Here is a 27,923-nt window from a genome sequence, read left to right as displayed (position 1 = left end):
ACTAATTTAAAGCAAGTTCAGACTAGAAATGCAGAAAAGAACTTAAGCCTAACATGCATTATATTGCTATTTCAATTACCGCTTCAACTGATTTAATTCTACTTCCAGAATATGTTAAACTCTTTCTGGTAATAGTAGTAAGCCCGTGTGTGTGTTTGAAAGTGCTTTCCTAGTTTCCCCATACTGAGTCATCACATTAAACTTAAAACCTGACCCTGATAGGTGTGACCTCAGAGACGCTGGTGTGTGACAGAGTGCCAGCATCATTGTCCTTAGCTTGTGAGGAATGTAGAGACCATTTAAGAGCCGACCTAGAACCCTGCGGCTGATAGGGGGCTGATAATTAACAGCAGGGTGGAGAGAGATAGTTTTATTACATGAAGGTTTGTTAGGGTGCTGGGAAAATTCCTGTCAGGTCAAAGAGGGGCTTCTGAGGGGGATCCAACCTCGTGGACAAAGACAAAATTACCCTCAAGGCTAGATACCTCTAAAAAATTATTACTAGAATCATTTAAAGGCCTGTATGTGGGTCCTCACTCTCCTAAACACATATGGTGATTATGAATATTACTATTTATTTTTCCTGTTCTTTTGCTTTTTAAATTTAATTTAGTTCGTAATCCATTTCTTTTATTGCTTTTAGTTTCATCCAAACTCCAGGGTGTTTAATCACTATTGTATTCTTGTTATTACTTCTGTCAATACATGTGTTTTGAAAGCAAATAAAAAAAACCTCTCCCTTTTTATTCTGACCTGTCCTTGACCAAGTGAGATAGCGCTCATTTTCTTGGAGAACTTCATGACATCAGCAAACTTGTAGAGGTCTGCGGCTGGGTCAGTTCCAGGAGACAGCACGAAGATGAGTGGAGTGGATGGAGAGGACTCTTTAAAAACCACAGACAGGTCAGATGTCTGAGAAAGAGAGATGGACAGAGACATAAATGGACAAAAAGAGGGGTGAGAGTTTGTCACAAGGAGCAAAAGCTGAAAAACTGGAGGCTGTAAGACCATTTGCCACAACACTGCCTCTTGCATTTTAATACAAGTAAGGTCAAGATTTTTATTGATATTATATTTTAGGGAGGTTGGTCAGTTTATCAATTATTTTTTAGAAACTGTAGGTATTGCTGCCCTTAACTAAAGCACTATTGTAATATTATAATATTTATATAAATACTTTCAGTCCATGCGACATCAGGGTTGGTGAGTTGTAAAGGAGATATTATATGATTTGATTTAAAAAACAGAGCCCAAAATTGTCTGTAAATGTAATAACTCTGAAGATTTGCTTCTTGCAGCAACTTCTGTATCATAAAGCTGTGTGTGTAGTGTCACAGCAGTACCTGAGGCTCAATGAAGCGCTGCCCCAGTTGTGCAGACACAAAGTCCTGCAGACCGTGTGTGAGACGATCCACGCGCAAACACCGCAGCACCAGCAGCCGCTGGAAACTGTCCAACTTAGTGCCCCATTCTCCTGGGAGAGTCTCTCTGTATATACACACAAACATTCATTCATTAATTCATTCATCTTTTGTAACCGCTTCTTTAGGATGAGGATGGTTCTGGAGCACACCCAGTATTTTGGTCATAAGGCAGTACCTGTCCATCAAAGGCATCACACACATACAGTCATTCGCTCACACACATACACCTTTAGAAAATGTTATAGATAATCTTATCTACATGAGTTTCGGATGAAACCCAAAAACCCAGTTACAAACACACACAATGGACAGTATAATAATGCTCTTTTCACTGTGTGACTGATGTGTTTGTGTGTGTACACGTACTGGTGCGGCTGATTGCTGTCAAATATTTTCTTGTATTCAGGCTCATGTTTAGAGAAGGTGCTTGCAAGGTCTCTGAAGTTGGGCAGTGAGCTGAGGGCCAGCAGCTCCTGCCAGGCGCGCTCTGATAACCAGCTGGATGAGGGGTTGGGCAGTTGCTGCTGGACTGTTCCTCCAGAGAGAATGTACTGCCACTCAGCCTGGACAAACAACTCTCTCATTAATTGGGACAATTGGTTAATAGACCGCTTTAAAAAATAGAGGTGAACTGTAGGCCTCAGGGCCAAGTGAATGCTTTAGCACACATTTAATTTTGCATAACTTTATAAATAATTTTTTGAATGTGATGGCCCCTTAGCCATTAAACTACTTTCATAAAATTTTCATGAGAAATGATTTTCCCAAAGTACAGTGGGCTGAGGTGTATGAACAGACAAAAATAATATGCAACACTATTGTATGGATAAGTATTAAGTGTATTTATGGTAACTACTGAATAGTATTAAATATGACCATTGTCATTTTATTCAACAAAAAAGTACATAAAAATTGAGTACTTTGAAAATGGCAAGCAAGAAGAATGCATCCGTTATGAGTTTCATCAAAAAGCATGTGCATAGATTTGTTTTTGGGGATAATAAAGTATCCAAAAGTACATTGATGTTAGTGATCATGAACATAGCGTATTAATAATTTGTAATTAATTTGAATTCTATGCAGCATTGACCATAAAATGACAAAATAGCAGAATGTTTGAAATTTGAATTGCTATTAGGCATTCCACAAAAATGCTTTAAAACTTATTTGTATGCATAATACCAGTGTATAGCAACAAAATATGTTATTGGCCAGGGTGCCCAGACTGTTGCATTCAGCTGTAGGTATATAAATCACCATGTCTATCTTGTTGTCGTTCATCATAATGCGTGCACACAGCAGGAAGGCAAACATGAGCTTGTGTTTTTCAAACAGACTGCGGCAAACATTGCTATAGAGACTGAAGGTGAAATATTCATTAATGTTGATGATGCGCTGCTCCACTGTGTCTGTGGAAGGAGAGAGAGAAGATGAAGAGAAGAGCTGTAATAAGGGTCATAGACACAAAAACACCTACAAAACCACATCTGAGCCAACTTCAGGGCTTAAACACTACAGTGTAATATGAAAATGCAAGCTTATACTGAATAAAATACAGGGTGGGCCATTTATATGGATACACCTTAATAAAATGAGAATGGTTGGTGTATTAACATATACTAATGTGCCCACTTCCTGTGGCACATCAGTATATGGGAGGGGGTGAACAAGAAAAACAATGGCATACCCCATAAACCACACCATACCATCAAGATGTGCAGCACCTGAAACTACGGATACTGGAAGCATGTGCTAGCATTTCTCTTCCGGTGTTGCTATCAGTGTGTGAAGTGTGGGAGAAGAGGGCTGCATAGACAGTCCAACACAATGGGCAGCACTTTCAACACATTTTACAAGCACACCATTGTTTTTCTTGTTTGATGTGTCACATGACCCTCTTCCCATTGAAAAAACAAAAGTTGGATCCAAAATGGCCGACTTCAAAATGGCCACCATGGTCACCACCCATCTTGAAAATTTTCCCCCCTCCCACATACTAATGTGCCACAAACAGGAAGTTAATATCACCAACCATTCCCATTTTATTAAGGTGTATCCATTTAAATGGCCCACTCTGTACATTTTAGAACATAATTAATGTTGTTCTTAAAAAATAACTGTTTTCCATTGCCATCCCAGTGAGCTGATAATGTTAGACGAGACTCCACTCTACCTGCGCGGTCTGATTTAATGATGCCAGTCATGAAGATTCCCAGGAACCACTCCAGGGAGTACTGATACATGGGGTCAACATTGGAGAGGTCAGACACACAGAAGAAGAGGATCTGTGTTCGCACTGCCACAGGGACATACTTCAGCCGCGTCGCATCAATGTCCCGTTCTGTTTCCTCCGCCACCATGACTTTAGCCTGCAATGAGTTATTATTATATCATACATAGTTTAACCATAATCTAATTTGCACTATACAGTATACTTTCTTAAGTTTTCAGTGGTTAATGACCTGGATCTCTCCAGCTTTGACTTTGGAAGCTCCAAGCACTCTGATGAGCTCCTCGTCGTCCACGGGGTTTCCCTCTGAGGAGCTGAGACGCAGCAGGATCTGATCCTCAATCTCCTTCAGCTCCTGCTTCATGTGTGCATTACTGATGATCAGCTGGTTCTTTGCCTCCTCCAAGTCAGGCCTCTCCTCAGCCACCACACGACCCAGCAGCTGGTCTTCCAAACCACTGCACAACAAACCCATTATGGATGTTTTAATCATACTTTAGGCAAAAGTAAATTAGTGTTGAAAGATTTGGTTAAAATATGATTCAACTGTAGGCGGCACGGTGGCGCGACAGGTAGTGTCTGTCACACAGCTCCAGGGTCCGTGGGGTTGTGGGTTCGAGCCCTGCTTCGGGTGACTGTCTGTTAGGAGTTTGGTGTGTTCTCGTCGTGCCTTTGTGTCTGCGTGGGTTTCCTCCGTGTGCTCCTGTTTCCTTCCATGGACTCAAAACACACATTGGTAGGTGGATTGGCTACTGTGTCCTTAGGTATAAGTGTGTGAGTGAATGTGTGAGTGTGTCGCCCTGAGAAGGACTGGCGCCCCTCCACCCAGTGAATCCGTGTAGGCTCCGCGACCCACCATAACCCTGAACTGGATAAGCGCTTACAGACAATGAATGTATGATTCAACTGTGATTTAAATGGTGACAGTAATTATTCACTGCTAACTTGATATTGTTGCTGAGTACCTGGGTGAGAGTGTGAAGTTGATGAGGGTGACCTTGGTGGATATCTCAGGTGAGTAGTGAGGATTTGGCAGTTTGGTGGTGATGTACATCTTGAAGTCGTCGTGATATGGAATAACAGCGTCTCCCAACTTCAGCACAGTACTGCCCTGGTGTTTATATGTCTGAGAAACACATACACAAACAGTTGGAAGTAAAAAATATATATTTCTATTAATCCTATAAGTGACATGCCTCAAATTGAACCTGAACTACCTGAACTTGAACAAGTCTTACAGAGCGAGCAAGAAACAGAAGTCAAATGCAGTTGTTAATGGGTTTTTAATGAAGTTGTTAATGGACTTGTTAAGTGAACCTGTCTCAGCAGAACAGGATCCAGTGCAGGGTCCAATTCCTCCCCCACATTCTCCAACAAACAGGGCTTTCCAAAGCGAATGGCATTCTCCAAACTTCGCAGGAAGTCCCGGTCACTCAGCTTCACCACGTCCAGTCCGTTATCACGCTCCTGCAGAGGGAAAGTTCCCACCAATATTATTTTAAACAAAGAAAAAAAAAAGAATATAAAGTATGTGCTGCTTAAAGCCTCTCTGGATGGGCTGGCTGGCCTTTTTTTGTACTTACCATGTTCTTGATCCACTTGTTGGCCTGGCCTTGAGGGTCTATGAACAGAGACCAGCGCTGAGAGAACTGACTGATCACACCATTTTCAACAGAGAGGTTATCCTTCGGCAACCCTGAAATCTACACGCAAAAAAACACACACAAATTAGCACACGTGGACACGTACACCATGTGTTTGTTGACTTAGAATTGGCACTTAGTGTTCTCCTCCAAGCATGTTGAGCTGTGTTGTGTTCATCTTAATGGTTGAAACATACACAAGGATAATCCCACCAACATCTGATTTGACAGTATATGTTTGTTTGCGTGTGTGTGTTCACCTGCCAAGAGCGGATTTTGACTTTGTCTCCTAAAGTGCTGATGAGGTTTGGCTCGGCCGTGTGAGGGACCTGGTGTTCCTTAAAACCACACAGCCACTCCTCAACCATCGCTGTCCTGTACTCTCCCTGAGGACATATACACAATATCTCAAACACTTACCAATGACCGCACCAAAATCACAAGGCATATGTATACTCACAGTAAATGGTCCGAGGTAAGCTACGTATCCTGCAGCCAGCAGCACATCTCCAGCAACGTTATCTACTAGATACTCCAAATGCTGCACCGTCTCACTCCAGCGCACCTTCTCATCTGCGAGTCCGCCAATCAGCTACAACGCACACACACACACACACATAACCACTAAGATGGAAGATTTAAGCAGTGTACATCTGATGGACAATTTTGGTGCTCTACAAGGTCACAGGATGTTCGGATAAGTGTGTGATTTGTGGGTGATTAATCAATGCTCACCTTGTCTGCTCTTATCAGTCTGTTCTCACACAGATTGCACTTGGTGTCCAATTCATCGCGTTTGGCCAGACAGTCATGATATTTGGCCTGCAGTGTGGCAATGCCCTCTTCCACTGCTTCCAGTTTCTGTTTAGCCTCATCCAGAATACGCTGGGTTACTGCCAGGTCTTCCTGAGCCTCAGCAAGGGCTTGCTGCTCACACACAGACACACACACAGACACACACACACACACACACACACACACACACACACACACACACACACACACCAAATATTATTTTCAAGTAGCAATTCTGAATTCTGAACTGCAGAGGGCAGCAAACTACTGAGTACAGTGGCAGATAAAATAGTACTGGGCAGATAACAATAGGGTATAAGTACTCAATCCCAAACTGGATCTGTTGGGTCTGTAATCTGATAATTAGAATTCTCACCCGTTTGGGCTCCACAGCTTTAGCCACAAAGTGGTAGACATGCATGGCCCGGACCCACTGACAGATGGATGTGCAGGCTTTGGAAACTTTGGCAATAGAGTCTGGCTGGAACTCCTCATTGTCTATGTAAGGTTGCACCAGCTTGATCACAGAGTCTGGGATATTGTCCTGTAGAAAACAAAGGTCAATTGATGCCAAAATTGGAAGAAGTTAATTATAAGCTAATTACATTTTGAATGAAATATTAAGTAACAGATCACTACTCCATACAAAATAAGCGTCTGTGAGTGAATGTGTGTAACCCTGACCTTGTCAAACTTGAACAAGCCCTCCAGGAATTTGCCGGGATCTTGTAGGATCCCCTTGCCAGTCTCCCAGTAATCGTCCACTTTGGTGCCAGGCTTATCTCCAGCCACTTTCTTAGGCTTGATGCCTTTCATAATGCAGACTGCCTCAATCACCAGCTTCACTCCATGAGGAGGTCGCTGCATTGCCCTCACCTGTACATCACAATAGACACATACACACAGTCCACAAACACATACACAGTCCGAAATGGAGATGCAAAGAAAAAAGATTTAGATTTTGACAGCATCAATATTATTAGTGTTCAGAGACTAAAGATTTTAAATGACCTCAATGACATCATTCTTGTTGAGGGACTTGAGGCTGGTCAGAGCAGCGTCCAGTGCAGGCAGAGCTTCGTCCAGATCTTTCTGGGCATCTGCAGCAATAGCTCCGGCTACCTGTGCCTTTTCGGATGCTTTAGCTTCCTCAGCCTGTACTGCTATACGAGTCTCTTCTGCAACTACAGTGTCTTCCTACACACACACACACACACACACACACATACAATGACTTCCTCTGTAGTTTTATTTACGTTAGGTGTGTTCTACTGTGAGATATAAGGGACTTAGCAATGCCTTAATTTTCTCCATGGTGATGACAGTGTCTCTAGCTGCTTCTTCCAGGAGAGGACGCATGGTTTCCAGCTCCTCTTGCATTTTACTCACATCCTCAGCTGTTCTCAGAAGCTTCATACACACAAATACACACACAAACAGCCAAGTGATGTATACATATTGCAGGTCTAAAGTCCTAACCATCATTGGAAACACAATTTGATTTTGTGGGTAATTGTAACAGTTGCTCTAAAACGTCATAAATCATCAAAACAAAGAAGTATAGTACAATGGTCATGAATCAGGTTTCAACGTTTCTAAGCCCTTTCTAACATCCCACCCTATCTCACCTTGTCTAGTCCAGTTTTCATGCGCTGCCGAGCCCCATGCAGTTCCTGCTTTTTGCGCCCAATCAGAGCAGAGAAGATGCTGAGGAGATCCAGGTAACTCTTGGGTGTAACGTAGTTGTAGCGTGAGAGTTCAGCTCTGTACTGTTCACACTTCTGGGCCACCGTCTGGTGGATCTCTACACACATCGCTGTCTAAAACACAAATAAAACAATAAAATAAAAATAAGCAGCTGAGCAGTCCTTTTAAGTTATATATATTTACACACACACTTTTCCTCACCATGCCGTCGAGGGTGCTAGGGCTGGCCTCCAGCTCAGGGAGCTCGTTGAGGAAGGACACTGCCACAGACTGTAGGGCCTCATGTGGCCAGGCACTGAACCAGTCGATGGTGCAGCAGGTGACCAATGAGGGGAACTGCCGAAGCCTTGCTCTGAACACTTCCCCTATTGGACTACAGCAGAGAGTATACTTTTTGACCACTCTACACGCATGTAAATCTGAAGTTTTCTGTGATCTATCATGTTTCTCTCACTTCTGAGTCTCCTTTTCTTATTGTATACACTCATATGTATAAGTGCTTACTAAAGGTAAGTATACCTATATTGTACTGTATTATATTAAAGGTTTTAATAGAAGCCAGAAAAAGTACAACGTATGACTATACTTGCTTGTTTTGTAAGTAAAAATCTGCAAATGTTCAGAAGAGACTAGAGCTGTGTTTATTCTGACCTCATGCAAAGCACAGTGTGGATGTTGTTGCGGACTCTTTTGATATAAGCAGCCATGAGGTTGGCTTTAGTGGGTTGTTGACCCATGTCCTGGACCACAGGTTTCATGGCGGTCAGGATTCTCTCCTGCTCGTCTCCACTGTAAAGGTTTGGCACATCACCAGAGTTTAGGATGTTATTAATATCCTCCAGGAATGACTCGTTCTTAATCTGAAAAAAAAAAACAAGAATTCAAGCAAATAAATTAAACAAGATTTGCACCAAAATTACAATAATACCTTTAGATTTCAAGAGTGTTAATCACACCTGTGTATCGACAAAGAGGAATGTGATGTGAACATTCTGCAGACCAGCCTTCATCATGATATTCTTAATGTCCTCTTTCCATTCCGCTACTCCGTAGTTCTTAGACAGCTCAATCTGGAAGCACTCGTACTCAGATCTGAATGACAACACCAATATAGCTGGATACATTTGCTATAAAGATATTGTGATAAATCTTTGTAAAGAATGTGAACTGGTAAGTTTTAATACAATAAAGCATTTCACATCACATGACTGTCTTTACATCTCGTCTATTAAATTATGCAAATATTTAAATGCAGTAAGAATTCTGTACTTTTCATTGTAGATTAAATATTAACACAACTTAAGAAGGCAAATAATTGTGGAAAAACAAAAATGGAAAAGATGTTTTAATAAATCTGTGATGATGTGTTTCCAAAACATTATAGTAGTTAAGATACAAGCACAAGAAAGTACAGCTTTAGTCGTTGTGTCCTGGATAGACCATATGTATTATGTGGGTATAATTAGTAACATGAGATTGAAATCCCCATTTAATATTAACTGCACATCTGTAGACCATGAACATTTGGTTCTAGGCAACTTAGAACCTCAGTTAATTGGGGCCACAGAAAGTCTCTAATTCCCTCTAGCTTCTCACCCAATGCAGGCAGTATAAGAGCAGACATGCTAATGCCAGGCTCTTGCATTTTGAGCCTACCACATGTCTGTAATGTGGTGGTCGAAGCATGTAGAAACCCCTTTTGTGTGAGTTGTGATAGGGTACATCAAAGGAGCTGGGGGGTTTCTTTGTATCTATGGGGGGGGTAGGGGGCCTGTCATATGTTACGCCCTTTTATGTCCAACATGTGTGGGCTCGTTATTGAGCCCTTATGCACATATACTGTTTTAAATACACCGCAGTATATTTTTCATGGGTATGATTACTTATGACACTAATTGATGAGTTGAGTTCACCAAAAGTGGAGCCACATTTAAAAATTGGCCTTAAAAATATTTCATTAATTATAAATATTTCACAAACACTGCTGAAGTAAATCACAAAGCAGAAGAAAACTGTATTACAAAAAAAAAAAAATAACAATAGAATATCATTAAATTACCTACCTCCATTACACAGATACGTGCAAAACTGTTCAGTTAAATTAATTCATAATTTACCCTCGAGTGATAAAGCATGTCTTACATATGGGTGGCGAGTTTGGTGAGGGACTGGCGCCCACTGCCTCCGACCCCCAACAACAAAGCATTCCCCAAAGGCTGGCGCAGGATCCGACTGATCCTGCAAACATGCTGCACTGCGTCCATGAAGAGAACCAGCTTCATCTTAGTAGTGCTCACCTGATTAAAATCCTCCATATACTCCTCCATCACTCTAACCAACTACATAGAGATAAAGAGAAAGAGAGAGAAAGACAGAGAGAGAGAGAGAAAGAGAGACAGAGACAGACAGAGAGTCAGTCTTCCAAAAGTTTGGCCAGTAGTATAAATTTTGTGGATAGAGACGGTTTTGACATAAAGTGGACAGACCCCACCTTCTCTCTATCCTCAATGAGCTGGTACACTTTATTGTCAGTGCCAGGGACCATGAAGTCTCCAAAGAGCAGCGGCTGGTGGGGTATCACCTCCTGAAAACTGCAGCCAAACTCCTGCATGCACTGCTGGAGAAGCTGGTCAAACCATTCTCTATCTTCAGTGCTGACCAGTCGATCCTGAAACACTCGGCAGCTCTCATGGTACCAGAGCTGCAGCAGCTGGACCTTATTCTGAGAGGCACATGCAGGGTACAAAAGAAATTCAACGTGCTGTCTCACAAGCAACAATATTAAACTTTCTTTTAGGCCTTTTTCCAAACTACACATTTAAAATAAGTTCAATAACTATATAAAGCCATATATACCTCTATCTTTCCAGCTTCAGCCATTAGCATGCCCTGAAAGACCTTGGAGAGGTCACGGAGGTTAAAGGTATAGTGGGATTTGGCTGGTGTGGGCAAGAGGCCACTGGTGATGGTGGAGTAAACTTTAATAGTGGCATCCACCAGCGGCTCATTCAGAGGAAGCAGCTGAGGAACCTTTTCTGGAGATAAAGATGCCAGAGAGGGTTGATGAAATCAGTGTGTTTCTAGTTCCATTAATTTCCCTATCTCTCTCTCGCTCTCTCTCTCTTTCTGTCTCTCTCTCTCTCTCTCTATAAATTTCTAACTTACTCCCTGGCTCCTTTTTACTCATGTTGCCATCTGTAAAAAAAAAAAGCAAAACCTAAAACCTCATCAATTAAAATACATAAATATCATATCATAAAAGAATAATTTCAAATACTTAACGGGAACAATATAAGGGATGTTCCCTGCTCCAGGCTCATGCTACTGAAACTGTGCTGTTAATTAGCTGAAGGTATGCAAAAACTGTTGGATTACGGGAACACTACACACACAGTTGTCATGGTTATCAGATGCTCTGATGGGTATCAGATGCTCAAAAATATCACTGAAATGAAGTTAAATATTAACCTGTTATCTAAAACACTGTAAACATTCTCTCGGCTCACCCATCCAGTTGCCCAGGATGGTGGAGAATATTCTCCTCTTGCTGGAGTCCTCCATCTCAGTGAAGGAGAGGAAGTTGAAATGGCGTGTGAACCGCTGTGTGATGGGGTTCCTGCCTCCACCAGGGGGGCCCATGGCACACGCAAAAATAATGTCCACCAGCTGCTTAAATGCTCCTGTTGGAAAGATAATATTGATAATATTTCAATATCCTAAGCAGAAAAAACTACGTTGATATATATATGTAAAATAGCTAGATGTTGTGCAAGCAGTGAGAATGGAACAGAAAGACACTCTATATCAAGCTAACACCTTGAAAAAAAGATTTTATAGTAAAATAACCAGAGATACGACTCACCAATCTGCTTCCTGTCATACCAGCCTCCATGGTCCATCCACTGGCGGAGGAGCTCGATGGGCGGCTGGGCTCCATATGTCTCCAACATGGGCATATTCAGGTCATCAATGAAGAAGATAAAGTACTTCCCCAAAGGAGGGCCAAACACACCCTTTCGCCTGGTATACACAAAAACAGTGGTTACAGTTAGGGACCATGTGATTTATGAATGGAACCAGTTAGAAAACAATTTTCACTTAGTGTACAACATAGCACTGTTCCAGCAGAGACCATTCTAAACTAATGATAAACTAAAATAACACTGAAAAAAAAACCACTGCAATGTCCTTTATTTATTTAGAGGTCAAGGTAGATGGAGAAGCCTAAAAGAAAATGCTAAAATGCAAAAATATATTTGAAGCAGCCTATGGCCAGGAAATATGGCAAAATCATAAAGATGCAAGCCCTACCTCTTGTCCAGTTTGCTATCGATATTGTCCTGTGTCTGATTAGCAGAGGTGCGAGCAGAGAACATGAGGAAATGAGTGATGTATTCAGCTGACATGTTGTTCAGCAGTTTATCAGACAATGTGAGGGTCTTCCCTGTTCCTGTCGGCCCCACACACAGCACCTGAAACACACGCACGCGCACACACACACACACACGCACACACTATTCAAGTTTTTTTAACCATTTTTTAAAATTATTATTAGGGAATAATCAGGAAAATTATCAGTATTAAACTATACATACAGGCTTCTTATTGGACAAAAGCATGTCCATCAAGAAGGACATGCGCACTGTGTCAGCAGTGGGCACAATGATGTCAGAATAGTTGGTTTCTGGGGTGATGATTACATCTGCAGCAGATTTCATCCAGTTGAACCATTGCACCTTAGAAAACAAAGTAAATGTCAATAAAATATTTTCCAAATTAACAGAATAACAACTTTGCTAATGATTTAAACTTTAAAGTTAAAACTCCTTAAAACTTTAAACCATTTACAAGCCATCAAACAAACTAATAAAACTCAATCTGCTCACACACTATGCCCAGACATCTTGGATAAAGTCTCAAAACCAATGTAAAATCCATCCACACCTTTCTTGCTTTAGCATCCTCCTCATCCTCACTCAGGATGCTGATGCCTGCATCATCCAGCTGATAGTCGTACACCAGCCCATCCTCCGGGAAACACAGCTCTATCTGCACAACAAACACCAGTTTTTTAAAGAAATATTAAACTACTAAATATAAATGCATTGATGCCAATAATAGAAATATCATGGATATACTTTCAGCTGCCATCAGTTTGTAAATTAATGAATAAAAATCCAGCCTAATTTAATGTACAGTGATATGTGGTCTCTACTTAGGATTCCTTTAAACACTTTCTAAAACTACCTGAAGTAAATTACATTTCTTTAGTTGGAACAAATGCCTTCTTTGAGTGATGCCATGCACAATTCACTTTGGATTTCCTAAATAACCATGTCAGAATATGTATTTCTAAGTGTAATGTTCCTTAAAAACATTTAAGGGACTTTTAAATGTTTAAATTAAAAAATAGTAGAAATTAAAATATACGAATCTTTGGCACTGTTACACTTATGTAGTCACTCCAGCCTCAAACTAATGTGTGGCTCTGCAATGAATTAGTTGATGATTTGAATGTGCGATGATATTTCTGTGTATTGATGTACTAAAATAATGGTAATAATATTTTGGGTTGAGTACCTTCTCCTGGGTCATCTTGGCTCTGAGCCAGGTGCTGAAGCGCAGGCGGCTGGCGGCGTCTCCGGTGGCCCCCACACTCCACACGAGTGAGAAGATAAACCATGGCTCTATCAGCTCACACACACGGTCTAGCTTCTCCTGGGGAACCATTCTCTCTCCCTATACGCACCCATATATAGAAATGAATGAATTAGTGACACTTATTCATGGGTACAGATACAAGCACTAATATACCAAGATTTTTCCTTTTGGATTTCCTAATGTATCTCACCTCTCGAGGGTTAAAGTGCTGGAAGAAGCAGTCCAGCAGTTTTAAAAGGGAGCAGGTGAGGTTACTGTCCATAGAGCTAATCACTTCAGTCACAGACTTTCTCACAAACGTAATAGAATCCTAAGAACACACATAAACAGACATATACTGCCATGAGATCTCAAATTCATGCAGATTTCATATTTATTGTAAGGCTAATGTAATAATGATTTGGTTAATTTGGATACTGGATCCTTTTTACACCTGTTATGTGTATATGTGAAACCATGCTTAGTATGTGAAACATACTGACCTGTAGGAATCGGGTAAAGAGTGAGTTTAGCTGCTGAGTGTGTGGCTGTAGTGGTGTGGGAATGGTGCGTAACCAGCACTCAGTAAATGGGGACAGCCCCAGAATACTGGGCTCCAGATACACCATCCCACAGCGGGACACTGTAGCAGGAGATGCGACAGCCAGGTCCTGAACCTCAAACATTAGAGTCATCGCCTGCAGACAGAAACAGAGCCTGGAGATAACTTCACAGAGTGTCTGATTCATTATTTCATGTAAGTTGCTGGCAAAAGACCAAAAAAAAAAAAAAAGGTCAGTGAGTGTAAACTCACATCAGAAAGTTTGATGATCTCTCCTGAACTCAAACACAGCTTCTTATTGTCATCCAACACTGTGTTCATGTTCTCAATCCATACAGCATCAACTGGACCATCAAACATGTACCACTTCTTCTCTTCGTCCATTGCAGCAGCTCCAGCACGGATCAGAGAGGACAGAATACCATCCGTCCTGACCACGGACACAGAGACAGAAGAAAATGTCACAGCAATGCACTAGAATTTTCAGTATCCTTTCTAAACAAGTTGTAGTGTGAAAATGAAAAACTAAATGAAAGATCCAGTGGTCACTTACCATTCATGGGTCAGCAGGTCAAACTCTCCATACAGCTGCCCCATAGTGATGGACTTGGGATTGAGAACATAGGTCTGTACAGCCTCATAAACCCCGCCACTGACCGAGGGCTGACCCTGCAGAACCGTCATGGCTGCTGCAAGCACTTCATAACACTGACAGAGAGAGAGAGAGAGAGAGAGAGAGAGAGAGAGAGAGAGAGAGAGAAAATAATTCTTCTAAAATGTACACTGCTCCCTGTATAATTCCTTAGAACCTTTTACAGATAAAAGGATGCATACTTTGATGTTACCACTACCATTCTTCCATTAGGGTGTAAGTATTAGGCATATGCATTTTTTAAATTAAAAACTAAATAAATATATAAATGAAGATGAGATGAAACATAGATTAGTTTTGTTGTATTTGTCCTCACCTTAGTTTTACCCGAACCAGATGGTCCCACCAGCATCAGGCCATGCCTCACCACTGTGGTCTCATACAGTTGAATTATCTTTGTAATATATCCTAGAAAAAAGCAAAAATAGTCATTTTAGTTTCAGACAACATACTGCACATGTTAACAGACACCACTGCTGTTATTTTTGCAGCTTTACGCAAAACCAAACCAGAATGATCTCACCGTCCACGTCTTTGAGGCATTTGTTGTTGCAGACTTTGCGTATTGACTCCTCCAACATGCCATAGTCAATGGGCTCTTCACGGATTTGGGGGAAGAGGTCAGACACGATGCCACTGAACAGCTTGAGATCATCCTGAAGGAACTTGGGCACATTTACATCTCTGATGGCTCGCAGACAGATCAGCTCCTACAGAAAGAAGACATTTTCTAGTATGTATATATAAATTAGAAAAAAATTGTGGTCTGTGCAAAACTATAGCATATTGTATATTTTCCAATAAATATTCAAAATGTTCTAGTTTGTTCTAGTAATATTGACACAAATGTGTGTTACAGACACAAACATAAACAAAAACACTCAAAGACACAAACACTGTCACCTCATTCATGTCAGGATTTTCTCTCTTTAGGTTTCCTGCTGCAGAGATAACAGTTTTCACAGCTCTCATGCCAAAATCATAGTGATCCTGCCACAACAACAAACACACACATGCTTTCAAACATATCATCACAGATACACTAAGATATTTAGTCTTTGACTCTTAACTGATTGAAATGTTATGTGCTGATTTGAACTATGTAAAATGTAGTGTAAATGAAGTGTAAAATGGGGTAAATATTGAGGACCAAACCTGGGAGCTGAGCTGCTCAGAGGACAGCTTGAAGGTGCTGGTAATTTTCTTGGAGAGCACTTTGGCATCACTGAAGCCAAATGAGTACAGAGAGATCTCAGCAATCATGGCATAATCCGGGACCATCATAGCAACTGGACGGAATAGAGCCTGAGAGATTATAATACAAACAAAATAATCAATCATTCATTAAAAATATAATGTGTCATGTGTCATTAGAGTAGTCACACAGCTCCAGGGACCTGGAGGTTGTGGGTTTGATTCCCGCTCCGGGTGACTGTCTGTGAGGAGTTTGGTGTGTTCTCTCTGTGTCTGCGTGGGTTTCCTCCGGGTGACTGTCTGTGAGGAGTGTGGTGTGTTCTACCTGTGTCTGCGTGGGTTTCCTCCGGGTGACTGTCTGTGAAGAGTTTGGTGTGTTCTCCCCGTGTCTGCGTGGGTTTCCTCCGGGTGCTCCGGGTTCCTCCCACAGTCCAAAAACACACGTTGGTAGGTGGATTGGTGACTCAAAAGTGTCCGTAGGTGTGTGTGTGAGTGAGTGCATGTGTTGCCCTGTGAAGGACTAGCGCCCCCTCCAGGGTGTATTTCTGCCTTTCGCCCAATGATTCCAGGTAGGCTATGGACCCACCGCGACCCTGAACTAGATAAGAGGTTACAGATAATGAATGAATGAATGAATGAATGAATGTGTCAGTAGAGAAACTGCAATCTGCATTACTAATGCAATTACAACAAATTCATCCCTGAATAAAAATGATCTAAACTAATTTGAGTAAAACTGTAATAATTGGAAGACTAAAAACAATTACAATTAAAATACATTAAATAATGTGCTAGAGTTGTTTTGGCTGATGATGGAAGTTCACCTTTAAGTTGTCAGGCAGTTCAGTTCTTCCGGCATAGCCTGGGTTCATTGTGATGAAAACAGCACAAGAAGGAACCAGTGGAATCTCTGCTCCCTCAAACACAAACCTCTCTACCTGAGTACACACAATGATCATGTCACTCCAAAACATATTCATATGTTTTTGCTTTTAGTTGTGGGCATATAAGGTTGTGTAAACACTCACTCTCTGCTGCTGGGCTTTTTGAATAGTTGTAATCTGCTGAGCCACCACAGACAGCACCTCCACATCAATGCGGTTGAATTCATCAAAGCATGCCCATGCTCCGGAACTACAAACACCAATACATACAGCTACACACAGTCTGTCTTATAGTTAGCAGACACTTGCTCTTAAAGTACCCATGAAATTATTATTTTAAACATAAAAATGACTTATGTTGAATTGTAAATACTCCTTGGAAGTTTTAAAGCCCCACCTACTCCTCCCACTACAATTTTACTTTCACATGTGGAGAATATAGACAGTACATGAAGTAAATATTATACAAGTATAGAGTTAATCAGCCCCTTATTGTTTTTGAGAGGGTCATACCTTGCTAACCCCTTGAGGAACTTGCCCATGGCAAGGAAGTCAAGCTGGTCAGAGCAGTTGAAGACCACTGTTTGGACGGCCAGTGCTTTGCCCAGGTCTTTGGTAGTCTCAGTCTTGCCTGTTCCAGCCGGACCTGCTGGGGCTCCTCCAAACTTAAGGTGCAAAGCACCGGTCAGGGTCAGATAACACCTGAACAAGAGCAGGAGAATAATGGTGGTGATAGGAACAAGACTGAAGAGTTAAATGCTTCTGTTATGTAAACTCAACACACTGGCTTTCAGTGTACTTTAATATGTGTATACCCTTTCCACAATATGTTGCTGAAATGTAGTCTTACCGATCTGTCAGTGGGGTGATGACAAGCCGCCCAGAGTTTCCCAGATACTCATAACCGTAGAGAAATTCTGCGTTTACTGCCCTGATGTACAGGTCATCTCTTGCCCAGTAATATCTACCAAAATATGCACACCCAAATATGCACAAGCTCAGTTTCATACTACCATACTACATAAACAAGGGAACATGAGAACATGAGTTTCTTTTTATCCACTTTTAGCTCTCAATGAAATCCCCTGTGTTTGTGTAGTTAAGTGTGTGTTACACTCTCCTGACCTGAGCTGACTGATCCACTCAAAGTCATTAATACTGGCCACGCCTTCCTCCACCAGTTTGGCAGCAACATCTTTAGCATGCACCTCGATCACGATGAGAGCAGAGAGAACAGCGCGCTGCATCTTAGACAGACCACCACGGACCAGCTGCACCAGATCACTCAGCTACACGCACACCATACGTCATACATCAACTTCAAACAAGTCAAATATACACAGTGTGTCTCCATCAATTTCCTCATTAAACATTACCTATCTGATCTGCAATACATATTTTTTTTATCATTTTACTCTCTGCCGAGAACCACATGGAGTTCTGCTGTTTAGTTCAAGATCTTTTTAATTCAGACCAACTTATGTAGTCACACTGTTGTTATGTAAAGATAATGGAAAGTTGTTTTAGCTCGTTTGGTCAGTGCTGCATGGCTGCTGCTTGTAAATGGTCTCAATGCCCAATAATGTCCTATATGGTCTTTATTTAGAAAATGAAATATGATCTTAGATATATTATGCACTAACCCCATTCAAAAGCAGTTAAAGCAAAATAAGTCTTACCTGTGTTTGAAGTTGTGGGTAAAGGCTTGTGGCCAGGTCTCCTCTCTCCAGTGCTTCAGAAACTTCTGTTGTCCAGAAAGTTTGGCATCCTGCAATCACCACCTGCCCTGGCCATGACAGCACCCACTTTGTACGAGGTTCCTACACAAAAGCAATAAATTAATACATATATGGCTCTGAATGCACAATGGTTTTTAAGCTACTTTGGAGAAGAGAAAGTGGTGGAAATAAAATTAAAGGCAGCATCAGCCTTCTATTGGCATTTAAAGATTGACCTCAGTGTAAACCCTGAGAGAACGGTCAATGCAATCCCTCAGACTGAGCTTCATGGACTTCTCCACATCACGCAGCCAGTTCTCCACATTGCCAGAGGGACACACAGGGAGGAAGAGCTGGACCTCCTCTCCCTCCGCAGAGTACATATGAGTGATCTGAAGGTCCGGCTGGAAATGAAGCTGTAGGACACGAAACAACAACTTTACATAAACACACAGTTCTACAGCACAGTGGAATTACTATGTATGAACAGTTCAGGCCAGAACTACTAGGCTGTGTGTGTGGACTGACCCGAGCAACATTCTCAAAACATTTACGCAGGTGAGGCTGCACTGCTGTCGGGTCTTTGGTCTGAGATAATATCTCCAAAAGCTCATCATCGGACAGAAAGTAGAACCTAAAAAGCACAAAGCATAGGATTTCTTTTAGAGACTTAACTGTGACATTGATAATAAATGTAATATGGAAAAAAATGTAAACAAGCCAAGAATACTCTATAAAATACTGTTAAATTAAAGAACATTAACAGCATTATAAAATAAATATATTTGTTATTTCTTCTCATGTAATGGTATGATTATATGATTAGCAAATCATTTCAACATGTTTTTCAAAGAGCCTCTTAAAATAAAATCTATATTTGAAAGTTTGAAAATCTTGATTCAAACTTGATTCATTTGAAAATCTAATAGATTATTAAGTAATCGTAACTTGATATATTTAAGTTATTTATGTTTTATTTACCTGGGAAAAGCTCCACGTTTGGTCTCCAGATATTCACTCAGCCCTTTCTGCACCTGCTCCAGCAGCTTGTTACAATCTCTCAGATTGTCCAGTAGACGCGCATCTGGACATAGATCAATCACCTGTAGATGAGACACATCAACTTTTACATGTATTGCATTTGGCATAGCAGCACATTTTATAATAAATAATTCTTGTAATAGGTGTACTTAAAATAATGCGAGTAACAAAAGTCTACATTAGAGACAAGTTAAAGTATTGTTTTATTGAACAGTGCCAAATCCACAGTACTAGCTCACCTTTCTGTTGTCGTTGGCAGCCTTCATCACCTTCCTCCAGGTGCGCTCCATGGTCTGATACCTCTTCCCCTCAAGGGGCAGCTGCCTGTTGATGTCGTCAGAGCTGAAAATAGGCTCCAGGTAGAGCCAGGAGCGCTGGCAGGTCAGCCACTCTTCCAGAACATCCTGTGAGCAGGAAGCACATTAACATTTTATTCATAATTACTCAATATAGCAGAACTTTAGAAATGAGAAATTAGAAAACTATCCCTAAAAAACAGTAGGCTATAACAGGCTGTGTCTGTTTTGTTTTATTCATAGGTGTGTATTATTCAACTTCTAACAAATGCCAGACACGGATACCTGAGTCATCCTCAGTGTGCTCTCCCAAGTACTAATCCTTTCCTCAAATGGCTTCTTGTACGGAGAAAAGGACATGCTCTGGGTCATCACAATGTGGTCATCCAGTAGCTGGGATGCCTCATCAGGACTCTTCAGGATGTAGGTGCCTGTCTCCTTATATGGCAAAACCTCAAACACCACCGAAGACCACTCATGTTGCATCTTATCCAGAGCCTAAGCGCACACACAAAGACGACACATACACAGATGCTGTGACGTTTTTGCTGTTTTTTTTTTTTTGACTGCCAACACAAACCTGTACTGCACAGATTCTACAAAAACTAATCAACACTGAAATCCTACAAAGATCCCCAGAGATTTTTCGCACCTGTTCGATGGCATACTCTTTTCCGGCCACCTCAGCAACTTGGGCGATCTCATCCACGTGCTGCTGCAGTCCGAGCTCCAAGCAGCGGGAGAAAGTCAGGTTTGCTTTGGGCTGCACAGTCATGTGGATACGCTCTGACAGAAGTGTCCAGTGACGGCTGCGCATGCCTGGGTTTCGCAGACCCTGGATTAGAGGAATGTATGGACGGAAATCCTCAATTGCACCACGGATGTAGGAGGCCACATCCTGGCAGCCTGGATGAAGGAGAAAGAAGGAGAGCTTTCTGTACAGGTAACAAAACTTTCTGCAAATTTATTGCATTTTTTTCACATATTTAATTTATTTGTGTTTTATTTATATGAGTTTCACATGTTGAAAATAAACTAAATATAATCAATAATTACAAAATCAATGTATATAGATTCCACAATTATATAATAGTTTCTTTCCTTAAATATTGCAGAAGTGTGTTCTTACATATCTTTGGTTTTACTTACCTGGTACGTCTTTAAAGAGTTTGACACACTTGTGCATGGTTTTAAAGGCATCGTTAACATTGCGTTCCAGCTGTTCCTGGTCGATAGTGGACAGTGGGTCATTCAGCCAGCTCTCATGCCATCGTAACCAATCAGAGGTGGTTGCCCACAGGTCCCGGAATGGCTGGAAGTCTCTGCTCAGCTTCTGCAGCCGCTCGTACTGGACCAAAATAATAAGACATAGTAGAATTAGCAAAAATTTCTAGTCCTCTACAATACAATTTGTAGTTCACCGAGTGGATTTGTTTGGGTTGTTAAGAGGCAGATGTGTGTGTTAAGGTTAGGATGCGTACATTGGTGACAGGGATTCCAAAGAGCCGCTCTCGGTTATTATAAACTTGAGCCATGGCCTGAGACTCCTTCAGCTGCTTTCCTACACGTCGGACTTCATTCGCCACCTCATGGGCTCGATTAAAATCCGTGTAAGCAGCAAAGCCCGCAATCACCATCTGAAACACACAGAAAACACACAGAAGCTGCCATTTTGTAGGCGCTGTTAACTCATACACAGACAGCTAACAAATTCCGTTACTAGGTTATTCATTCATTCATTCATTGTCTGTAGCCACTTATCCAATTCAGGGTGTTACTAGGTTAATTAAACCTATTAAATTGCAGATCTTATGATTTATTTACCTTATGATTATTTAAATAATAATCATTTACCCCTACCATTATTTATAACACATTCAGGTATTAAATGAGATCACACAATGTCCCAAACGCTTGTAGGTAACCACAGGTGATGTGAGAGAGTTTCTGACCTGTAGAGAATCCAGACGCTCCTGGAAGTTGCTCTGGTCAACCAGCTGGATCTTGTGGAAACGTTTCTCATCCTCCTCTTGCTGGATTTGAATATTTTCCATCTGAGTGAGGATCTTATGGGGCCAAGCCATTGCCGTCCACCTCCACACAACACGAACATCATTACATTTCAGTATAGGTATCTGGAATCAGATTCTCCTGTTTCAAGGTTTAAGGGATTTCCTGCCTTGTGCTTTTTTGATAATTCTAAATGTGGCAACAACAGGACTCCTTGCAGCATGAGTATAACGTGTTATAACATGTTATAGTCTATATAGCAAATGAATAACAAAACAAGAACAAGGTAAATACAATCTAAATAAAATGTAAAATATATACATTATTTTTAACTATTGCTGTTAATTAGCAGTATGACAACTGAAAAATAATGAGCTTACTTTGCAGTAAAATCCTCATTGGAGAGGTTGTAGAAAAACTCGTCAATAAGGTCATAGTCTGTCATGGCTTTGGACAAGATCTCCTGTTCCGACAATTCAGTAGTGAGAAACACAGAGAGAGAAAAATATTAAAGATATTAATCTATTAAAAGTCGAATGTATAAAACAGAAGGAGTAAGGAGTATCTTAGAAAACACTTTGGGAGCAATAAGGGACCACATTTCTGTTCATGGAAGTGTGTGGGGAGGTCTTTTACTTCATGAGCTTTCAACTGATCTGGGATCTGTTTCATCCACTCCCTCTGCTCTGAAAGTTCTTCAATGCTGTTAGGTTTCTCATACAACTTCCTGCTGATAGCTTTGCATGCCTCACATGCCTGAAACATAGAAGAGTCTATATTCAGACCCACAGATTTAAATCTGTAATTAATTAATACTTGCATTAATCATCAGTGGCATCAGAAGTATCAGTGTTATCAAAAAAGACTGACATCTAAAAGTTAAACTGTGAAAACACTAGTGATCTCTATTTGTGACATACATCTTCAGCTTGTTTGCGGAGTTTCATAGCGAGACGATCCATCACTGCATTGGCCAGAGCACGGCGTTTCTTCGACAGATTCTGTTTCACAGTCTCCACACCAACCATAAAGGGCCCAATGATAATGGAGGAGGGAAGAGATTGGTCCAAATGCTCCTTCTCTTTCAGGTGATTCATCACCTCTCGTTTCACCTCCGCAGGAGTGGTGTTCTCATCACTGTGATTCCTTGAAAACCACAAAAACACACAAAAATTCTGAAAAGAAACAAAGGAAAAATGAAAAATGTGGATAGTACTAATACAAATATGAGAGCTGTTAACGAAGGCATATTCCACCATTTGCTTCTATACCATCATTACATTTCAGTATAGGTATCTAGAATCAGATTCTCCTGTTTCAAGGTTTAAGAGATTTCCTGCCTTGTGCTTTTTTGATAATTCTAGATATGGAAACAACAGGAATCCATTCAGCATGGGTATAACATGTTATAACACGGTATACTCTATATAGCAAATGAATAACAAAACAAGAACAAGGTAAATACAATCTAAATACAATGTAATTGTGTTCATATCTAAAACTTTGTTCTGCTTGCCCTGTTTCAGTTTCTCATGTTTAAAGGGTTGAGAGTGATACTGAGGGAGATATACTTTAGGAAGGTGTTGATGTCGGTGTTGTGCAGCTCCAGATGACACTCATATCCTTGGGCATATGCTCTGAGAGGAATAGCAGCCTGCCTCATTGCAAATCTCAATCTGTCTCTCAGCTCTTTCACTGCCGGCTCAAACAGACACACTGACTCCAACAGAGGAACTCCACTGATGAATAAATTCTTCATCACATACTATGACAGAAAGTGAAAGAGAGAGAGAGAGAGAGAGAGAGAGAGAGAGAGAGAGAGAGAGAGAGAGGGAGAGAGAAAGAGAGGGAAGTGGGGAGGTGATAGAAATGTGCGTAAAGACCATGGACTGAACCATTGTACTATACTGAATCATTGGATGTGACAGCGATATCAAATAAACCTTGTCCAGCTGAGGGATATTATGAGTGGACAGGATCCCTTTGTCCAGTAGGTTAGCGATGGATGTCTCAAAGTTTTCCAGCGGTGTGCTGTAATGAACTCCAGTCTGATCCAGCACAAGATCCACCAGGAAAAGTGGGTTCTTCTTTGGTCTGTAAAACAACCATCACATAAACTCACAAACAAAAACACTGTTACTTTCAAATACTCCTGCATTCTATATATTCCTGTTCAATACTTTATAAAAACATGACACTTTTTATGAATGCTTTGCTTTCAATGGCCACATATTTTCATCCATTCATAAACCACAAACAAAAGATTTGTTTAGTCAATTCTAGACCAGCAGACCCTATTTCAATAATGTCTGCTGGGCAGTAGAAGCACTCTGCTGCTCTTATCTAGGTTCAGACATACTTGTAGGGACTGTAGATTAGGTCACAGCCCCATGTGAGGTCAGAGGGACAGTCCAACACATTGTGGCAGGCGTCCAAAAACAGCTGAGACACACTGGCCAGTGAATCCTGCACCAAGAAACGCAGAGAGTCCTGCAGGCTGTAGCGCACTGATGTCATCAGGTTGCACATTTTAGACATGCAGTAAACCTCCCAGCAAGATTCATTCAGGCTAAACCAGCCAGACACCACGTCCCGCAGGCTGAAGCGGACCCCGTTACAAAGAGCGGTCACCCATGAGTCCTTCAGAAATAGCTGCACCTGAGAAGGAACAGGGAGAAAAGGGTTGTGCAAAAAAACACTATATGTATCATATGAAGGTATATTTAGGGATGTCAATATTCTACACGGGGCGGCAAGGTGGCGCAGCAGGTAGTGTCGCAGTCACACAGCTCCAGGGGCCTGGAGGTTGTGGGTTCGATTCCCACTCCGGGTGACTGTCTGTGAGGAGTTGGTGTGTTCTCCCCGTGTCCGCGTGGGTTTCCTCTGGGTGCTCCGGTTTCCTCCCACAGTCCAAAAACACACGTTGCAGGTGGATTGGCGACTCAAAAGTGTCTGTAGGTGTGAGTGAATGTGTGTGTGTGTGTCTGTGTTGCCCTGTGAAGGACTGGCGCCCCCTCCAGGGTGTATTCCCGCCTTGCACCCAATGATTCCAGGTAGGCTCTGAACCCACCGTGACCCCGAATTGGTTAAGCAGTTACAGATAATGAATGAATGAGTGAATGAATATTCTACAGGTTAAAATGAATCACAATAACTTAGTAAGCTTTGGGGCATCATTTAACTTGGGGATCTTGGGAATGAGTCAAATTAGCAATTAATACAAATAGAGAGAAAACTGTATAAAAAATCCCGCTCAAAATGTGCAATCCTGAAGCCTACCTTCTGTCCACTACTATCCAATTTTACAGAAAAAGTATGTTGCCTTTACCTGTGTGTGTGTCTGTGACTGTGCCAGTTCAAACTCCTCAAGCCGCAGTGGCTTGGTGAAAGTGATGTAGAAGAGGCTCATTGCTGTCACTCTGTTGCACTCTGTTCTCACTTTGGACAGAGCAGAGATGACTTCCGGTTTGGTCACCAGGGAGTTAAAGGCAAATGCAGCACAATTCTTCTTAAACTGGTAGTCCGGCAAATCCACTGAGCCTGAGGTAAGAGAGTGCATTTCCAATTCAAATATTCATAACGACCATCTAAAAGCTTGGTTTCAATATTTTCAGGAATTTGAAATAAATTTGGCAGATAAATTTGGAAAATTAGTCCAATACATTTCTCATGTGCAACAGAGTTATGTCTATTCAGAATAATGTAACTGCCCTCTCAAGAACAAACCCATAAACACCTTTGTGGGGCACTCTCTCTGGTTCCTCTTGGGGCAGTGTAATGTAGGAGAATTCCTCAGGGTTCTCCAGGACAAGTCGGTCAAAGCTGATTTGGTTCATGGTGCGAATATACTCCAGATTAACCTCCTCTTCCAGATGCTTCATACACTTTTGCAGTCTGCATTTTTTTAAACACAAATGATGAGCACACCTTATGTTAACTGCATATTTTATAACACTCAGAATAGATGCAAGCTATTAAGAAGTACATTTAAAATTTTTGGTGTAAAATGGAGTGAAACCAAGCCAAATATTTCCCTTCTAATTCACTTACAAAGACAGAGGGACCTCTGAAAGATAGTTGTAAATAGATATTTCTGTATTTGTGTTTCTTACTTTGGTAGCCTGAGGCCCGGTGTTGTAAGTGCGAAGGTTTTGATGTGCTGGAGGCTGGTGGAAGGCAGGGTGGGTGTCCCACTCCAAGTGGGCATGCAGTCCACAGAGAGATGGTAAAGTAGAAGGGCCTCTGTGGTCTGTCTGGAGTTGTGTGCAAACTGGACCCTCTTAGCAAAGATGCGTGGGTCCTCTGCCAAAAACATTAGCCGGATTCGTGGAACCCAAAGCTGACCATCTAAGAGTGGACATGAGGGGTACAGGGAGCAGGATTTGCAGAAAAATTGAATATTAATGTTCCCTGTAAAAGATCTCATTTTTTCTTAGAAAATCAACAAAACATTACTTGAGTTTGAGTGTCCAACTATTTGCATGTACATTGTATGCAAAAACATTCTTTGGAGCTTTGGCACTTGCCTTTGTTTCTCAGCACTCCAGTCATAGCAAGTCTACCACTGCTGTTTCTGAGCCGGCCGTTCGAATCTGCCTTTTGCACAAGGTACATTTTTTTCTCAGGACAATAATCCAGGACCCCAACAGACTGCCACGAATACTCTGGAGTTAAATTCCTACCTTCTGTATAATAAATATTATAGAGGAAGAGAATCTGAAGCACAGTACTTTGAGTTATCTTGTGTGATATTATAGAAATAGAATCCTACTTCTAGGCAAAATATACAGGTTCAATTTCAATTTGGAGGTTTCATACCAGTTAGGACTGTGTCACTGGTAGGCAGCAGAGCCTTAGCAGGAACAGGTTTGTGGTCACTTGAGTCTGGTTGATTACCCAGAGTGAGCCAGTCTTCCGGTGTCCGGCAGTCAAACTCCTCATCATCAAAAATCTGTATATATGTATATATAATTAAAAATACAGGTTTCATTTTTTGAATAAATGATTAAAAGGGATTGGTTGACAGCATTAAAGTATGTTATCACACACAGCCTACTGTTCACTAGAGGTTCACTGGTATTGGCAGTGTGAAAATCTCCTCAGGTGACAAGTAGCCTACTGTAGCAACAGTGTTAGAACTCACCTCAAGAGGAAGGTAGTTAGACACTGGTGGGCAGGGTTTCTTTGCCGTAGGTGGACAGGGGCCTTTTGAGGCACCTGGACAGGACTCTTCTGTGGGAGCTTCAATACTCAGCTTCCTTGGCATCAACTGGTTGGACTCTATACCAAGCTTAGCCAGGAGCTGTGTGATATCTAACTTCAGATACTCCCGTCGTAGCCTATATTTCAATAAGGCAGATTTAGAATTAGAATTAATTCACAGACAAATGCATACATTTTCATATAAATTAAACCGAGCTAGTTTTACATATTGCAAAATATGTGACCAAAATGTTTGTTGATATTTTCCTATAAAGTCCTAGCCAAAACATCTGAAAAATTGAAATAACAGATATCTTAAGAAATCATGAGGTGTGGGTCAGTGATTGGCTTTACTCATAAAGTAAAGACCCTGTCTCTGTTCCTGATGTTCACCTCTCAATCTCAATCTTGCGGGGTCTCAGGCCAGGGGAGCAGCTGTAGGGCAGCTGTACTTTAGCCATGTATCCTTCTGGGGAGAAATCAGACTGCTGCATGATCTGAGTGCTTGGTCCATGCCTGTCCCTCTCTACAATACTGAACAGATCAGCAGGAGTCTGGAACGTGCTCACTGGAGTTAAAATAATAGAAAAAAAAATGTCTGAAATTATTATCCTGATATGTGAAAATGGTTACATTTTACCTCGATGGCCCCTGTATCATCAGTGTGTACAGAATAAAGGACTAAATGGCTGAATCGTTTTACCTTTAGGTATGTTTGAATCATATCCAGCTTGGCACAGCAAACTCTGCTCAGTCTTAGGTCCCTGTGTATAAGACTACAAGAAGTGCAAAAAATGTAAAATGTAAGAATGTTTAGTCAAAACCAGCGAAATCAGATTTCTCTACAGTGGTGATGATGATAGGAACTAGAGATCACCGTGTCTACCACACAACTAATGCCAATGGCAAATAATGGCATTCCCAC

At 41.3% G+C, this 27,923-nt stretch overlaps 1 protein-coding gene across 1 annotated transcript in view; it reads right to left on the bottom strand.

The window, feature by feature from the left end:
• dnah1 (dynein, axonemal, heavy chain 1) overlaps window positions 1-27,923 on the bottom strand; it is a 36,875-nt gene that overhangs the window by 7,301 nt on the left and 1,651 nt on the right. Inside the window, exons 3-68 of the mRNA XM_066670989.1 lie at window positions 27,702-27,774; window positions 27,392-27,566; window positions 26,940-27,135; window positions 26,615-26,747; window positions 26,323-26,481; window positions 25,909-26,155; window positions 25,533-25,690; window positions 25,125-25,336; window positions 24,156-24,454; window positions 23,740-23,890; window positions 23,368-23,561; window positions 22,717-22,942; window positions 22,433-22,552; window positions 22,177-22,259; window positions 21,739-21,880; window positions 21,268-21,423; window positions 20,936-21,134; window positions 20,439-20,692; window positions 20,072-20,284; window positions 19,730-19,894; window positions 19,431-19,552; window positions 18,978-19,083; window positions 18,686-18,865; window positions 18,411-18,551; window positions 17,857-18,020; window positions 17,582-17,695; window positions 17,245-17,433; window positions 16,876-16,981; window positions 16,672-16,785; window positions 15,809-15,958; window positions 15,557-15,643; window positions 15,177-15,363; window positions 14,970-15,061; window positions 14,555-14,709; window positions 14,254-14,431; window positions 13,943-14,137; window positions 13,651-13,770; window positions 13,380-13,538; window positions 12,744-12,848; window positions 12,395-12,535; window positions 12,111-12,271; window positions 11,662-11,819; window positions 11,306-11,479; window positions 10,656-10,834; window positions 10,291-10,521; window positions 9,942-10,138; window positions 8,756-8,891; window positions 8,451-8,659; window positions 8,001-8,172; window positions 7,721-7,912; window positions 7,392-7,502; window positions 7,104-7,289; window positions 6,777-6,968; window positions 6,469-6,636; window positions 6,033-6,224; window positions 5,758-5,889; window positions 5,558-5,683; window positions 5,238-5,357; window positions 4,972-5,121; window positions 4,620-4,780; window positions 3,887-4,112; window positions 3,598-3,793; window positions 2,682-2,833; window positions 1,791-1,987; window positions 1,344-1,488; window positions 754-912 (exon numbers count right to left, since the gene is read on the bottom strand). Of these exons, the coding sequence (XP_066527086.1) occupies window positions 754-912; window positions 1,344-1,488; window positions 1,791-1,987; window positions 2,682-2,833; window positions 3,598-3,793; window positions 3,887-4,112; window positions 4,620-4,780; window positions 4,972-5,121; window positions 5,238-5,357; window positions 5,558-5,683; window positions 5,758-5,889; window positions 6,033-6,224; window positions 6,469-6,636; window positions 6,777-6,968; window positions 7,104-7,289; window positions 7,392-7,502; window positions 7,721-7,912; window positions 8,001-8,172; window positions 8,451-8,659; window positions 8,756-8,891; window positions 9,942-10,138; window positions 10,291-10,521; window positions 10,656-10,834; window positions 11,306-11,479; window positions 11,662-11,819; window positions 12,111-12,271; window positions 12,395-12,535; window positions 12,744-12,848; window positions 13,380-13,538; window positions 13,651-13,770; window positions 13,943-14,137; window positions 14,254-14,431; window positions 14,555-14,709; window positions 14,970-15,061; window positions 15,177-15,363; window positions 15,557-15,643; window positions 15,809-15,958; window positions 16,672-16,785; window positions 16,876-16,981; window positions 17,245-17,433; window positions 17,582-17,695; window positions 17,857-18,020; window positions 18,411-18,551; window positions 18,686-18,865; window positions 18,978-19,083; window positions 19,431-19,552; window positions 19,730-19,894; window positions 20,072-20,284; window positions 20,439-20,692; window positions 20,936-21,134; window positions 21,268-21,423; window positions 21,739-21,880; window positions 22,177-22,259; window positions 22,433-22,552; window positions 22,717-22,942; window positions 23,368-23,561; window positions 23,740-23,890; window positions 24,156-24,454; window positions 25,125-25,336; window positions 25,533-25,690; window positions 25,909-26,155; window positions 26,323-26,481; window positions 26,615-26,747; window positions 26,940-27,135; window positions 27,392-27,566; window positions 27,702-27,774 (10,782 nt within the window). The remainder of the gene's footprint in view (window positions 1-753; window positions 913-1,343; window positions 1,489-1,790; window positions 1,988-2,681; window positions 2,834-3,597; window positions 3,794-3,886; window positions 4,113-4,619; window positions 4,781-4,971; window positions 5,122-5,237; window positions 5,358-5,557; window positions 5,684-5,757; window positions 5,890-6,032; window positions 6,225-6,468; window positions 6,637-6,776; window positions 6,969-7,103; window positions 7,290-7,391; window positions 7,503-7,720; window positions 7,913-8,000; window positions 8,173-8,450; window positions 8,660-8,755; window positions 8,892-9,941; window positions 10,139-10,290; window positions 10,522-10,655; window positions 10,835-11,305; window positions 11,480-11,661; window positions 11,820-12,110; window positions 12,272-12,394; window positions 12,536-12,743; window positions 12,849-13,379; window positions 13,539-13,650; window positions 13,771-13,942; window positions 14,138-14,253; window positions 14,432-14,554; window positions 14,710-14,969; window positions 15,062-15,176; window positions 15,364-15,556; window positions 15,644-15,808; window positions 15,959-16,671; window positions 16,786-16,875; window positions 16,982-17,244; window positions 17,434-17,581; window positions 17,696-17,856; window positions 18,021-18,410; window positions 18,552-18,685; window positions 18,866-18,977; window positions 19,084-19,430; window positions 19,553-19,729; window positions 19,895-20,071; window positions 20,285-20,438; window positions 20,693-20,935; window positions 21,135-21,267; window positions 21,424-21,738; window positions 21,881-22,176; window positions 22,260-22,432; window positions 22,553-22,716; window positions 22,943-23,367; window positions 23,562-23,739; window positions 23,891-24,155; window positions 24,455-25,124; window positions 25,337-25,532; window positions 25,691-25,908; window positions 26,156-26,322; window positions 26,482-26,614; window positions 26,748-26,939; window positions 27,136-27,391; window positions 27,567-27,701; window positions 27,775-27,923) is intronic.

This window comes from Hoplias malabaricus, chromosome 5 (genome assembly GCF_029633855.1).
Source record: "Hoplias malabaricus isolate fHopMal1 chromosome 5, fHopMal1.hap1, whole genome shotgun sequence".
NCBI lineage: Eukaryota > Metazoa > Chordata > Actinopteri > Characiformes > Erythrinidae > Hoplias > Hoplias malabaricus.
This window is presented reverse-complemented; position numbering and strand designations above follow the sequence as displayed.